The sequence below is a fragment of the Egretta garzetta genome, unplaced genomic scaffold (genome assembly GCF_000687185.1).
Source record: "Egretta garzetta isolate BGI_Z169 unplaced genomic scaffold, ASM68718v1 scaffold655, whole genome shotgun sequence".
Lineage (NCBI taxonomy): Eukaryota > Metazoa > Chordata > Aves > Pelecaniformes > Ardeidae > Egretta > Egretta garzetta.
In genome coordinates this window covers 1,184,326-1,199,989 of record NW_009259716.1, presented here as the reverse complement: position 1 = coordinate 1,199,989, position 15,664 = coordinate 1,184,326, and the positions used below count along the sequence as shown (strand labels likewise).

General features: G+C 44.3%; 1 protein-coding gene across 2 annotated transcripts in view; it reads left to right on the top strand.

The window, feature by feature from the left end:
* Nucleotides 1–15,664, top strand: part of VAV3 (vav guanine nucleotide exchange factor 3) — a 136,919-nt gene that overhangs the window by 64,304 nt on the left and 56,951 nt on the right. The window contains exons 15-17 of one of the 2 annotated variants that reach the window (XM_035894484.1): nucleotides 4,072–4,173; nucleotides 6,146–6,246; nucleotides 14,760–14,782. In XM_035894484.1, the coding sequence (XP_035750377.1) occupies nucleotides 4,072–4,173; nucleotides 6,146–6,246; nucleotides 14,760–14,782 (226 nt within the window). The remainder of the gene's footprint in view (nucleotides 1–4,071; nucleotides 4,174–6,145; nucleotides 6,247–14,759; nucleotides 14,783–15,664) is intronic. The other variant, XM_035894485.1, reaches the window with a different exon arrangement.

The following is a 15,664-nucleotide window of genomic DNA, read 5'->3' as shown; positions in this document are numbered from 1 at the left end:
CCGAAGGCCTGGTGTGCGCGGTTGCTGTTCAGGCGCTCTGATCCGAGCGTGTCCCCATCGGAATACGGCCTTGATTAAGCGAGGCAGTGACGGTAACAAACGAGCGCTTGCCCAGGGTGACCGAAGCTCAGCTTTGTAGAGTGAGGTCTAGCACGCGCGCTGTCGGGTAGGTCGAGGTTGCCAAGGTCCATCGCTGTGTTTTGACTTTAGTGTTAGTGTTTTGATTGCGACGTGCCTGTGTCTTGAGCGTTAAGAATTACTTTAAGGTTTTGAACTGTTACCCCAACCACTGTAAGAAAGCATTGGAAAACTGTAGCTTAAACAGCTTCATTTTACTCGTACGCACAATTGTTTTGGTATTTTGAGGTAGGATAGTAGAGAGAATTTATTCCGTGTCCTGTAGGCACAGGACCAGGCGCCTGGATGCCTTGTCTGAGCAGGCAATTTTGGGCTCTCTGGCATTACTCTGTGGCCAGCTGTGGCATCAATCTGGGCAAAGATTATTACTAGAATGAATTCTGCCTGCAGAAGCTTGTGGTGGCCTGTTGACAACGGGACACTTTGACACCATTTATAAAGGTGTTGCGTTACGCGGGCGGCCGCAGGTACAGAGCTGGCCTGTGAGCAGTTTATTCTCTGAGAAGCAAGAGTCAACAGAAGTAGTGGCACTGTTGGTGCACAGTGGCAGGGCAGTATTCTTTAAAGGGGAATGTTTCATATGCGAAAGGTCAGCAAAAATGGAGTGCTCCAAAGTCTGGTGATATCGAGGGCAATCGAATAAGGGACCTGGATAACTTTTCTACACTGAACTCTGCAAACTTTACAGGCAGAAGATCTGCTCAGAGAAGCAGGATTGACTGAAGGAGATGGTCATTCTGCTCCTTGAACGGTGGCTCTGACGGCTGACGCAGAGGCAGGAATTGTGTGTCCAGATGACGACGGCGACGAGCCCGACAAGCACCTGCGGGTCTCTGGGTTGGTGGTGTAGCAGTGAATTGGTCCCAGTGGGACTAATATTCTGCAAGTAACTTGGAAAGAGAAAGCTTTGCTCAAAAGGCCCAGGGGCAGCCCAAGGACGTTGCTGTAGTGACTGGAGTAAATCTGGTTATGGGGATCCAGCACTGTGCAGGAGAGGGCACTCGTGGCTGCCCCTTACAAAAAGTCTGCCGCTGAATTGAGGAGAGAATTGGAAAAATTTTCCTAATTACAGGTTCACTCTGTTTCTGTATCCTGACATTTTGTCTCTGCTGGAGCGTAGGAGTTAAAACAGCCTGGGGAAAAAGTAGAAGAGAGGAAGGGAAACTACTTTTGACTCTGCACTTGCTTGTAAAAACAAGAGGCCAAGTTTTACCATAAAATGAGGAACATGTTCTCTGTCGTTATTCACCTCGGATGAAGTACTCCTGGTATGCGGGTGGCTTCCAGGTCTGGCTGCTCATCAGGGTTGTTGACAGCAGAGAGGGGTAAAACATTTCGTTTGCCGTGAGCCTGGGGCACCCCCTGGTAGAGGTGTTGTGGAAGGAGGGCTGAGGAGCTGTGAGAGGGCTTGGCTGGTGACGGTTCTGCTGTGATGGGGGAGAAACCCCGGTTAAGTCCTAGACTAGATTTTCCTAATGCTAGCCGCAGAAATCACTTCTGTGTTTGAATTTTTATAACAATCGTGTGTGGATTCTGTTTTTCTTTTTTTCGTCTGTGACAAGAAATCCTCCTCCTGAAGAAGAAAATTCTCTTCGTATTAAGCTTAGAACTAATATTGACCTCAGTTTTTTCTGTGTCTTGGAACATGCCCACAGGTTGGGAAGTAGAAGGGAAAAGGGGATCTGGGAAGGCTGACATGTTCTCTTTGCTGTGTGGTGGCCACTCTGGTCGGTGTGCTCGGGTGTCACCGTAACGCTGGAGGGCTGTAACCAAGAGCTTCTTCATGGCCGGACGTGACTATGGGAAGCTGTACGCCATGCCGTGACTGCTGTTTTTCTGTTGAAGTTACCAGCTTTATTTACTCTATTGAAAACCTCAAAAGTGTGAAGGGTTCTGTGGAAAAAAATGTCCCATGGTCCGTGTGGTATTCGGGCTTGGACAGTCACAGGTGAGTTGTGCTTAATCTCTGGTTGGAAACTGCTGCGTGGTATCACGTTGGCTTGATTTTGCATTATTTCCGATTTGTTGAAAAGCAGCATACTGAAGCCCAAAATACCAAACGCCTAGATTCAGCAAGTTTCAGACTTTATGTTAAAAGACTGGCTACTTGATAGATCTTTTGACATGGCTTTGTAAGCTGTCCTGCTCGGAGCCAAATGGTCAACAAAAAGCAGCTTTTGTCGGGGGTGCACGTTCTGTAACTTGTTCCAGGGAGTCCTCAGGGTGGCCCATAGCTAACCGTGTCACCCAAGAGGCTTTCGCAGCCGCTCGGTGCGTGTTGTGGGACGCAGGCCTTGCTCTGCAGGGTTAACAGCCCCCAAGCAATGCCTTGGTCTCCCGTCTCCCGGTTTAAAGAGTTCTTTACTTTTTTGAGGTTAATTTTATCCCGATCCCCGTACCTTCCTGCTGTGAACGGGTACCATCCCTGCCTGTTCGAGTTAGCAGGAGTCGTGGGATCGACGCCGCGCGTATCGCAGCGCAGGGACGCTAGCGAGCCAGTTAAACGGTGCGGGGTGTAAGGGCATTCCCAAGCACAAAAGCAAAGCCCCGTTTGCTTTTTGAGCACCGTCCCGCTTTCAGCATGTTCGTTTGCGGCAGGAGGGTTAGACCGACCTCGCTGACACCAGGTGCCTAAACAGATTCGTCGGATGGTTTTTCGTAAGCCTTTTCATTCAGTCCTGGAGAGGCTGGGGCCTGCCTGGCTGCCTCTGTTCGTGTTCCATTGCAATTTGTGGCTGGTCTGTGTTTTAGTCCAGAAGTTAGTTATAGTACATGCAAATGGAACTTTACTAGCAAATATCTCCAACTTTAATGCATGAATTTGTAATTGTGTGTGTTGGAAAAGCTTCTGGTCTTTCCTTTGAGTGTTGTACGTTCTTGCATCCTTACCCTCAGGATTTTTTTCCTATTTTAATTCCTATGCATCATGAATTTCTATGATTTAGCTAGAAAAATACCAGAAATGTATGGAATACAAGCATTGCAATATAAATAATATTTAAAAATACATTAATCCTTACTATATATATTTTTTTCCATGTCTGATACAGCGTAGCTCAGGTTGTGTACCTAGCGTTTCAGCGTTACTGGTTTTGACAGTGTTAGGCTGGTTTGGGCATGGTATTGAACAACAAGACAGAAAAAAGTGAATGGATTACTTAATAAAATTTAAATAAACCTGAAACAGTTGCCAGTGCAACAAAACAATGAGTGGGCCATTTCAAAATTGTGCTTCTGCTTTTAGAAGGGATCCACAGGGACAATAAACCCAACACGTGTACAGTAAAAATCTGATCTTTGGAAGTAACTCTGCCAGTAGTGTGTTGGTATCTTAGCAGCGTGAATAGCAATCTTCAGTTTTATTTGTTAAATTAAGCGTGTGCAGCAACAGCCCTGGGCGTTGGGCCGCTCACTGAGGAAGGACTGGCCAAACCCCGGTGAACACGCTCTAACGGCTTCCGAAATCACCGGTGTCACCCAGGGCATCGCTGCGTAATTGTGACCCAACTGTCCTGCCTTCGCTGCTCGTGTCTTCAGATGGGGCGGTTCTCAGGGTGAGCGGCTCTGCCTTGAACGTCCACAGAACAAAATACTTGACAATGTAAAAGCGAGGTGTCTTTAGGTCCGTAAAAGGATCCTGGTTGCTTGAACGGGAATGAAATCCCGATGACGTTTGTGTTGATGCACAGTTTTCCAGGTACTGTGACAGCTGAGGTAGCTACAGGGTGTGTTTTGAGGACCAGGTCTGTGTAGTATCGTAATTCAGATTTCGTTTCAAGGTGGGTGGTAAAGTCCATATTTCTGGTTCACCTTGGTGAGAAACATCAAAGCATAAATAAAACTGGTTGTTCGTGGGTTCATGTTTCCTGCTGCGAACGGTGCGTTATGTTTTAGATCTCATCGCTTTAAAGCAGATTTGCAAATTTTTTTTAGGTCAAACATCCGGCCAGACTACGCAGACACAAGCTTTCATGAGTTCAAAATGCACACCTTCAGTCGCGTGACGTCGTGCAAAGTCTGTCAGATGCTGCTGAGGTAAGATTTTAAAGGGGTGGGTTTTCCCCCAGGTGAAATACATGAGTCAAAGGAGTTTGTGGGGATACGTGGCTATCGGTCACCTGTCCAAGACGGCCAAGCCATGAAGCCATACATAGTATTTCTCATTGTATTTGCAAGTTTGGGGTTGGACTAGATGACTTCTAGGGGGGGTCCCTTCCAACCCAAAACATTCTATGATTCTATGAAGTTTTTATAATCAAATCTCCAAATGCTGGCAGGAGTGCTGGTAAAAGCCCAAAACCTCAGGATGCTCCTCATTCATCAGGAGGCTTCTTCGTCATGATTCTTTTGTGAGGATTACTTTATTTAATACAGGACTTCTTAAGTAAGAGTAAGTGACGACCGTTTTGTACAGCTTTGACTGCCGTGGATATTCCACATGCCCTGTTCCTTTTTTCTCTTTAGGTGATTCCCTCCCCGCCCCCACCCCCCCTGCCCAATGCAGTAGGGAGGTTTAAGTGACTACGAAGACCGTAGAGGTGGCGGGGCTGATTTCTGAACGTGAAGCAGTGTAGTTAAGTCACCGTCGCTCTGTTGTGCACTGACGGCTGTCTTGCTTTCGGGATGCAGCCTGCACGATGCTGCGTCGTTGTGCATAGCCTGGGTATCCCCGAGTGCTGGTTGTGGGATGTGGACGTGTTCCTGGGTATCTAAGCTGTATTGAAAGCCTACTAGGCTTAGCTGCATGAAGTGCCTAAATCATTTTTAAAACGGATCGTTGTTTTAAGTTTCAAACATAAGCTAACGTGTAAATACTTGGGTAAAAAAATTTGAACCTTAGTGCCTAATCTTTGTGGGGATAAAACCCTAGTCTTAGAAGCGTCCATAGTGAAGGCTAATGCTATGTCCTACGCTTTTATCTACAGAATCTTGTGTTCCTGTGTAGCAATAAGGAAAAAAATAAAAATGGAAGACTGTATTAAAACATTTTTATACTTTCTACTTATTTGTCTTTAATTTTGTGTATTACGATACTTAGAAATACTGAGCTTCTGAATTTAATTAAAAATATATTTCATCACCTACAGTCTAGAAATTGCTGTAGTAAATAGCAGTTGCTGAACATTTCGTTTGGGTTTAACTTGTTCAGTCCTGGGCTCCATACGAGACACCTGGTTTTCCTTCAACGCTGGAGGGGTCATGTTAGACTAGGATGCATAATCACTCCAAACTGGTCGGGATAACTTTGGAAACAGCCAAGCCTAGTGAGAAAAGTAGGCAGATACATCAGTAGGTGGAACCCATACAATTGCTGAGAGGTCCACATAAAAAGCTGTTTCCCCGTTAGCCATGGAGTGAATCGTACCTAAGAGAAAAGCCACGCACAATCCCGAAAATGAATCGGTTTCCTCAGACTCAAATTCAGCTTCCAATTCATGAAGGGGAATTGGGAAACATTTAAAGTAAGGAAAGTGACTTCTGATTTAGCAGCTCTGAATAGTAACTAAAGGGTACCTGGATATCTTTTTTGGGGGTTTTTTCTTTTTTTTAAATGAACAAATTTGAAGTCAAGGATATTTGCAGTGTAGTCTATAACGCCTCAATGTTTGAATATATATTCGCTTACAGCTCTCTTGAAATGGATCTTATTCTTCATGGTGTCTGGGCAAATTCCTATTGAGATGAAGGGAAGTGTGGATCTGCAGTAGGATAGACACGTAATGGTACCATTTCAAGTGTACTGTGCCAAAGTGGCTTTGGGCTAAATCGAAATGGAGGTTGTTATCCTACCGGGAGTCCAGAGGAGCTGTCTGGTTGTGTTTTTTAAATGGCTGGTAGTGGCAAAAAGCAGATAAGCTGCTTGTCATTTGTCACTTTTTCTCAAGCCTTAAGACTATCATTGTGCAGAACAGCACATGACTTCTAATACCTTCGGCCATGTCTCTTATTTCCTTTATGCTTGGAATTTATCACCTCTAATGTATCACTACCTCATTTTACTTTACAGGGGAACATTTTATCAAGGCTATTTATGTTCCAAGTGCGGAGCTGGCGCACACAAAGAATGTTTAGGAAGATTAGACAATTGTGGCAGAGCTAATTCAGGTGGTAAGTCATTTTTATTGTTAGAATACCATTTTTAATTAGGACATAAAACTTGCTAGATATAATTAAGGTTTAATTTACCTCTAATTTGTGTTTATTGTAACATACATACTTGTGAAACTACCATTTATAAGCACAATTAGAATTGCATTTAGAATTCATAGGGGTTTTTATTGCTACTAAATTGAAATGTTTGAAAGCAGGAGAGAACTGTTACAGGTAAAGCCCAATTTCTTTGCCCATGACGTATACAACACGGAATTGTGCTTGTTTTCATCGTAGACTGCTCGTGTGTAACACCTACTGTATGGTGCGACGTGTGTCATCCTTGGGGTCTCCCTCTATGTCAATGTTCATGTTTTCCTCTCGACTCCTCTCGCTGTTTGCTTGCGTTGCCTCAGCTTTCTCTTGCATGTCTTTGGTTCCCATGGTTTCTGTCCACTCGCAATACTCAGGAAAGGGCGATCGATGGCGCTCTGCTTCCCACATCTGAGGACTGTTCTTTTCCTCCTCTTTTAATCGATGGCTGTACTCTGCGAGTCTCTTCCCTGGCCATTGTTACTTTGCACTTCTATTCTTGTTCTGCCCTTTGGGAGCTTAAGGACTCTTTTGACTTCAGCTACCATTTGGTCTCCCTCAGATGACTCCAAATCTGACCTCTTCCCTTTCTGCTCGGTATTGTGCCTCTAACTCTTCTGGATCTCCCACTGCTAATGCCAAATGTTAGCTCTCATCATTTGCCCCCCTTCCCTTCCCTCCCCTGTACCCTTCAGCGGGTGGCAGTGGGTTTGCTACTCGCCAGCCAGCCACGTAACTGTAGTGCCTTTCTGACCCTTCCTTCTGTCCAGGTTCTTAGCTATTCTTTCTTCTTTCTAGGGATGAGTTGGTGCTGATGGGGGCGACAGCCGACACGGGAAAGTGCAGTCGCATATTTTGGGGAGGTTTCTGACTAATTGTCCTGCCTACTTCTCTAAAACCTGTACATTCCTTTCCAGAATTACTTCAGAATAGTGTGTGAAGTTTCTCATGTCTCACACCTCTCTCATAAACCTCTGCACCCTCCATTGGGTTATTTTCTTTTTGATGTTGCTGTCTACAACCTTTGCAAAATGCTGCTGCAGAGTTACTCTCTCTAGCACTGCTTGAATTACATCATGACTTCATCCGCTGCTCTGCACTGAGCTGCTGCTTCAGGAATTTGGTTCTCGCATTTTGTCCCTTTCAAAGTGGTACCAGCTTGTTTCTGTCTTTGCCCCTGTGTGCGTGGCTTCTGGCTCACTGTGCTCTTTGCCACTGCAGTCATTCCCATCGTCGGATTGGCAGGCACCGACTTCTGCTGCAGCCAGCAAACTTTTGTTTTCTCAGTTGCCTTCCTGTGTTGGAGATTGTCGATGCTATCCTCCAAGTCTGGGCTTTTTAAAAATAACCATTTGTAGATCTGAAAACCATACAGGCAATTGCAGTATTTTTCATCAAAATCCTTTTTGGAACACAGGTTTTTCACAGATCCTCCTACGGATATTCTAAAGAAAATAAATATTTAAAATTACAGTAAAATTTGAGTATTTTAAAGCAATGACATTTAAATTAATAAGTGTGGAAAACCAAACCCGTACTGTTGTTCACAAGACAGCTATCTTGTTTGGTATAAACCACCCCTACTTCTACTTTTTTCTTTCCTTTGTACCTTCTGTTTTAATTGCTTTTGTAGTTTTTATTTTAATCGGATGGCTGGCACCCTGGGAGGCAGGAGCCTGTCTTTGTATTCCCCTGTAAAGGTCAGCGGACACACGGTGCAAGGCATATCAGTAAGAATGACCATGTACCTAGACAACAGAAGGCCTGATTCCTTGCTGGTTTTCTGCATGTGTACTTAAGTAATGCTGTGCACTTGCTAGAGGGAACCACGTAAGGAAAAAAAATCACATTTCTGCTTCTTTGTAAGTGGAATAAATTATCTTTTTACAACTTCAAAGGAGCAGAACGTTATTTTGGGTCTTACTTTAAATCATTGCCCTGATTTTTGTAAAACGATACTGTACCGAATGTTCTTTAGTGAAGCTGGAAGCAGCTGGCTTGGTAAGGTGCTGTTTTGTGTTACCTGTGTAGCTTACGTCCAGGCGCTCTGCTCTGTCCTCTCTTCGGACTTCCCTTTCTCTTTTCAGTCTATTTTTGTTCTGTGCGAAGGCTCCCAGGTTTCTGTAGCTGCAGTACAGGCTGGAAGGGTTGCGTGTCCTCCTCCAGCTCCCGCGGCAGAGTGACGGGAGGTGCCAGGCTGTGGCTCCCTGGCAGCCTGCGCTGGGAGCGGCTCACAGCTGCAAACCCAAACTCTTCATTTCAGTTCTTGCCCTGCTGCCCCTTGCGCTATGAATGAGCACGGAAGGGACAAGCGGTTTTGCCCCCTTTGAAAATGTGTTCTCTCTCCACCTGATGAAGGACCTTGGCCAATGAGTAGGAGGGGACATCTTGAGACTCTTCCTTAATATTTTCCATTTTCACTCTTGATTTGCCTTTTTAAAGAAAAGCGTTGATTGAGCAGCGCTGCCCGTTCATGATGTGCACAGAGTAAGGAAAGGTTTAAGGAGGAGCTTTGCCAGTTCCTGCTTCCCTAGATGGTCCAGAAAGGGACGGGACAACTGAGACTCTTCTAAATACTGGCTTGTGCAACTTGAGTGTGAATGATTTCCCGGAGCTGTGTTTTCACTTCTCGAGAGCTGTGCTGAGAAATGAGATCTCCCCCGAGTTGTCTGCCATGCCTGCGGAGTTATGGAGCATTACTAAAGGAATGCAGACACAAAGATTTCATGTAAAATCTAAGACACAAAGATTTCATGTAAAATCTAACAGTTTCACTGCACTTGGTGGAAAAAGTGTGCTCTACATGCACAAAATTCTAACGTAGTTTTAATTTTGAAGCTTTCCCTTTTGAAATCCTTGAAGAAATTAATTTATAATAAATTAAATTTTTTTAGTGGTGTCATGTGCTGCTCCTGTGGGACATGAGCAAAGGTGGCCGGAGAGTGCTATTAGATAGAAACTGTGGAGCGTAGCCGGAATGCTTCAACAGTAGCGAAATGCCTGGAACATTTCTGTATGGCTGTGTATTTCTTTTGTTTCTAGAGGACTATTACAGCCTTTCTCACAGGGTGCAATGGGCATGAAACACAACCATCCATTCAGGAAACTGGACATTATTATTCCCCAGACATGTGGTATTAGTTACAGCCATAGACACGGAAAATATAAAAATCTATATCTATATCTCCCTTGATATATGTGTGGTCTGTTCAGTCGGGGGTTCTGTCATCCTGCCAACGGTTGATTCCATATGCTTCACAGGGAGTGCAAATCCTCTGTGCGGGAGGCGATGCCCAGGAATGATGCTACTTTCTTAATTCTGTTAAATTTTCTTTTTATCTTTTTGGTATTCTTTTTACATTCTTGTTAATGCTTTTGCATAGCTTCCCTGTTTTTGTTGATAAAAATATCTAGCTGTACTTCAGAAGTTTCGGAACAGTGAGTCCTGTAAAGCTTTGGTTTGGCTTTTGGATTTTGCTGCCTTTTTTGTAGGTCGCACACCTTATCCTGGCTATGTGTGACCTTTTTAATTTAAGATGCAACTTTGTGGGGGTTTGTGAGAGGAGTCAGTGGAAGTCTTGACTGGCTGCTTCTGTATGCTAAACTGTCTTACCACTTCTCGTGACCTCTTGATAGTATACTCTCTGAACTGAATAGTCTTAAATTTTTTTATTATCTCTTCATAAGTGGAAATTTTTCTGTTCCTTGAATCATTTTCGTTCCCATTCTGTAGACCTCTACTATTTATAGCAGTTTGTTTGAAAAGAGGTGATCAGAATTCAAAGCACTGCAATGAGAATATACCATCAGGTTTCTTAAAGGCATTTGAATTTTCCCCAGCATTTTCTGTTTCTCTGCAGTTTTCTTTTTAGACCACCGAGCAGATGTGTTTGCTAGCCTTCCTGAAATGATGCTTAGAACCTCCCTGGGTGGATTAAATATTTTTGTATTTCATTCCAAGTCACAGTGTGTGAGAATTCAAAAGACAGACATCCAAAGGCAGATGAAACCTTTAGAATGACAAATTTAATAAGTGTCAGATTTAGATGATACACTTCAGAAACATCATCAAAATCTGAAGATAAATTGCTGTGCTGTCGTGCTATGCCTTATACGCAAACATATGCCAGCTCTTCAGATGTTCTGCTTCAAAGAAGGACAGTTGAGGAGACTGTAGAAGTTGCAGCAATAAAACATGCAAAGTTAATCAGTTGCATTAATAAATAGAACAAAATGTCTGCATTGCGCCCTTCGTTTTTTGTTATTGTTCCTGCCCTTGTTGCCGTGAATTGGCAGTGCTGGTTGAAGTCATCTGTGCTCATTTCTGCCATTATTGATTTAACTTCTTTCCCCCCAATGCTGCCCTGTACATGCTCAAGGACCCTTCTGCATTTACCTTTATTTTACTTTTATGCCCTATCACTTAATTTTTCTGGGACTTGAAATCCTCCGTGCCCCTCTTTTTTGCTAACGTTCTGATGAACTCCTTCAAGTCCGATGGTGCAGTCTTAAACACAAGGCCTTAAGAAATCCTTAAACACAAGGCCTTACAAAATCCTTAAATGCAAGGATTGCGAAATGGATGTGCATATTTCTCTGATGGGGACATTTATAAGGACACATGTGCTGTTCTTTGGTGGCTGATGTGGAGGTCTCCTCTTCCCGTTCTACCTCCTCTGGCTTCTCAGCTGCACTCCTATGCCTCATTTCAAAGCACTGGACAATTTGATTTCTCTGGTGATGCTCTCCCACTGATGGGAAGGGTTTCGATTTGGGGGTGGTTACGAGTGGGACCTTTGATAAGCAGGCATGAGTAGGACACCTGCAGCAGACAAAGGGAGAAGCTGTCCCCCTCATTATTCCCACTTCCATTGTACAGGTGGATCTGTGGCCCTTGCAGTTTCTGCAGGATAGCTCTGCCCAGAAGGTCCTGCAGAACCCCAGTCTGTTTCCTGGTCTAAACCAGCGGAATTAACAATCCATTCCCATTGCCGTACTGGAATTTTTCCAAGTCTGTCCAATTATATTGAATTAAGTGTTCTCAGGCAAATGTTTGCTGGTTCCACAGACTATTGAATATTTCAATTAGATGAACCTCCAATAATGGTTCTAGAATCTGGAAATGTTTTGAATATTTTAAATACAGTGCCAAACCCACAAAATTTTCTTCTTTATATCACTGTTCCCAGGGAAGCATCTCTCATCAGGGCATAAATGGATTAGAAAAACATTAACTGGGCATTTTTATAGTAATTCTTAGTTAACTTATGCACGATTCCTTTCTTCTTCAGCTAATTCCATTTGAAAAGGTACTACGTTTCCTTAAGTGGAAAAGAAGTTTCTTAAATGAGTGATGAACTTGCAAGAAAAAGTTTCCATGAGGATGGGTTAAGTTTAGAGTTGCCCAATAATATAGACCATGCTATTTACGTAATAATTTCTTGCTGCAGCACATTAGAGATTATTTGTAAAAGCATGTGTTTGACATCTAAAAAGAAACCAGCTGCTTTCCCTGCTTACCTTTTTGCTGGCTTGATCAATAGCTGCAAAACTGCTGGCTGTCCTCCAAACCTACCACGTCAACAGCACTGACAAGTAAACCCTCAAATCCCAGAATGTTCTTTGGAGTTATGCCACTTTTTATTTGACTGCAGCAAAGGTTGAGCTGTGTTGTTTAACCATCCTTGCTCAACCTGAACAGAAGTTGCTTAGGGGGCTTGGTATTTTGTGCAGAGCCCTACACTGTGGTGCTTCTGGGTCACAGCTTGCTTTCTTCTGGTGAAGCAGCGACTGGCCAGATGACTGGAAAGGAGCAGGTAGTCCCACAGCTCCATCAAAGTGGCTTACTTTATAGTTCCTGCATTTTAAATATTTTGAATTTCGTGTTAAAATAGGAAGGTGAGTAGTTCACTACATAGTCTTTTTATTTACTCTCCACTTAGCGTGTAAATCCAGCTGCTATGCGGCATCCCTGAGGAGCAGCTTATTCCCATTCCCCGATCTGTGCTCCCTCACTTATCGATGCCAGCTGCTGCTCCTGTTGCTTTTGCAGTAAAATATAATTGTCAAAATGTGACCCCATGGTATCGTGGCCTCAGTAAGTAAACAAAAACCCCTAAAAATTGTGCTGAACTGTGGCAGTAGCAGTAGCTTGCTGTCAGGCTGAGAACTCACTCACTTGAAAATTTCATTGGCACGTTGGTGATGAGCAGGAACTTGAATTAAAATTGTCATGTGTAAAATACCTGCTGGTGGATAGCCTCAGACATTCATTTTTTTCCCCTAAAAATAGAAATAAATAGAAATGAGGTTTTTTTGCTCTTGTACATGTGTCACATTCGGAAAAAAGATCTCTCATGAGGAAGCAATTCACATAATTCAATACAGAATATCCTGAAATACAGGAATACTTACACTGTAATGAAATAACAAGACAAGCATAGGTCTTATTTTTTGAATAGGCTTTTATGTGCAAATAGAGATACCGGATATTTTTCTTTTCCTGAAGTGTTAATAGTGAAGTCACAAACGGCATTTTGGTCTGTCTGTGTTGGCAAAATTTTGGGCTTTCTTTTTAATCCAATCCCCCCATGTCCCTTTTAATGAAATTTATTTTATGCAAATCATCAGGAGTATTTATTACCTTCCTACTAGTGCTTTCTTGAATCCAATTATTGAAAGTTGATCAATGAGTTTCTTAATTATTTATTAGTACAAGTGTTGGGATGCTGTGCAATCACCAAGTGGAACTCATTCATCTAGTTAGGTTTGGGATATTGCCTAGAGGTAAAAATAATATTCAACAGCAGCTCTTAAAAATCATGTTCATTCATTCCCGCTGGAGGATAGAATGACATTTCCATTTCATTTTTTTGATAAGAGATCTGCAGAACTAAATATAGGCCATTTAAAAAAATCAACCCCCCAACCCTCCTAGGTCTGGATTTGACGTTTTGTGCCCCCCCCGTTCTTGCCTGAATGACTTCCCTTCACTTGAGCTCATTTATCATGCTGAGATGAAACATTCAAAAGAGGTGTTTTTATTCAGATTTTGGTAAGAATTCTGAAGGGCGTGCCAAATTGCGAAAGTAAATACCAAAATTATATTGAATTTCAGCAGCACTTAAGCAACTAATTCCCTCAGGCTCCTCAGAAAACCTCAGTTGTCTGCCTGCATCTCCTCCTTAGGGGCGGGCTTATTTCTCTTCTCTTTGCTCACTCCACAAATGCAAATTAATACTTTTGGAAGGGCTATAATCGTGAAAGTGTTTTCTGTGGATGGCGAGATGACGCGCCTTTGGCGCGCGGTGTGAGAGGAAACGGGGACCGAAGGCGTACGTGCGGCGGGAGCCCTGCCCCAGGTAAACGGGCCCGGCCCAGAGCCCTCGGCCGGCTTCGTCCCGGCATGTCTCGCCTTCTTTGCATAAAACGATAGAAAGCCAAAGGGTTTTTTTCCCACACTTCACTATTTAATGTCTTTTTTTTTTTTTTTTTAGCAGAACAAAATGTACTTACAGTTCAAGCGTTTTAGTTGATCTGCTGTGAATGCGGCTTACTGTTCACACTATATGGCAGCGCGAGTTTTCAAATGCGCGGCAGCACAGACCAGGCGCGTGCAGTTTGTGCTTCTGCCTCAGCAGCTTGCGCAGTCCTGGGGAGTGCCCCCAGGCACACACAGCTGTGTGCTTCGGTACGGCACCGCACCAAACCCTGCAGTACACCGAAATACCTGTTACCAGGTCCGACGTTCAAAGGAAAACGTGAAAAATTACCCCTCTTTGTGTCGTGCAAAAGCGTTGCTGTCTTGGCGCAGTCCATCTCGTCACCTGCAGGACTTTATTCTTTTTTTCCTCATTTTTAAGTAGTACAAGAAAATTCATAGCAAAAGAGGGAAATAAAACACCGATGGCTTCAGAGTCTGTGGTTTACTAATGCAGTGCTGAATTGAACTTAAAGACACGAAATATAGAAAATTTTGCAACTGAAGGTGTACGTCTTGTCTTGGTACAAGTTGGCATGCTGCGAAAAGAGAGAGGCAGGAAAGGTGTCAGCTCGACTTGCAATTGAGAACTGTGGCTTCTGAATCCCCAGCGAGTCAGTATTTATAAAGCAGTTTTGAAATGTTCTAAAAGTTTACAAAGCGTAGCGGGCCAGATTGCCGCGCCGCTGCTGGGGAGTGCGGCAGCACCTGAGCAGGGAGCCTCTCAGCCTCTCCCCGCCGGCCGGCGCTGCGCGGCAGGACCAGTGCGTGGGGAGGAGCGCGGCGGGGTTTGCACAACAGGACCTGGCGCAGCCCCGGGCTGCCGGGACGGCTGCGGGTTTCGGGTAGCGAAGGAAGGCAGCGGTGTTTTCTGTAATGCAGCGCAGCACAGAGATTGCTATCTAAAAAGCGTACAATTTACAATCGTCAATAATGCCAATTTTTACTTATGTTTCAGAACCCGGGAACCTGAAACACGAGGTAAGGATTTGTTTTCCTTTGCATGCCATGTTTGTTTTGTTGGTGACCTGAGAGCTCCTTATTTACTTTGTGCATGTGCTGTTGGAGCAGGTATGCTTTTCTTCTGCGTTTAACAACAGATTTCTTTAGAGTGGTGGAAAATAGAAGTTGTCTAAGAAACAAGGGATTTATGATTAAATGTAAATGTTCAAAGTGAGAGTCAATTTTCAGCTGATAGGGCTTAATGCCGAGAGCACTGGAAGGGGTAGAGATGTGCCTTTTAAGTTACAGGTAAAAAACAGGCGTTGCTTCACAACTGATGTCTAGATCCTTACTGTTCCTAGACCAAATCTGGCAGTAGAGTTAAAAGTAATGTTTTTTGTTTTTTTTTTTTAATGCTAGTGAGTGGCATGCTAGTGTACCACTTGCCACTTCAGGCTGCTGGGCAATGGAGGATGGGCAGGGAAGCGTCTGCCTCTTCACGTAAGAAGCCTTCAGTTGCAGAGCTGTCCAGCAGTTACGGGGCCTGTGGCGTCGGGGCGGGAGGGCAGAACGGGCCCTGGCGGAGGGGCTGCCGTGGTGCCCTGGTGCTCCTTGCCGTCAGCCCAAGGCCGCAGGCTGCCCGGGGCCATCTTCTCGCCAGCCGCTGGTGCCTTCCGCTGAGGCACAGAAGGGCCTGGCACGTGGGTCTGCCCGCCAGCTCTGACAGGAAAGAGGCAGCACGTTAGATGCGGAGTGTCACAGCTCCTAGCATCTATTTTGGAGGGGAAGTTTATGGTAATTTAGCTGCTTAAATGACACGCTGATTATGAACAGTGTGCAAGCGTGTGTTGCTTCTCTCCCTAAGCATGCGTTCGGGGCTGCCACCGGCACGGGTAGCTCGGGAGGGTGTCACTGCTGACC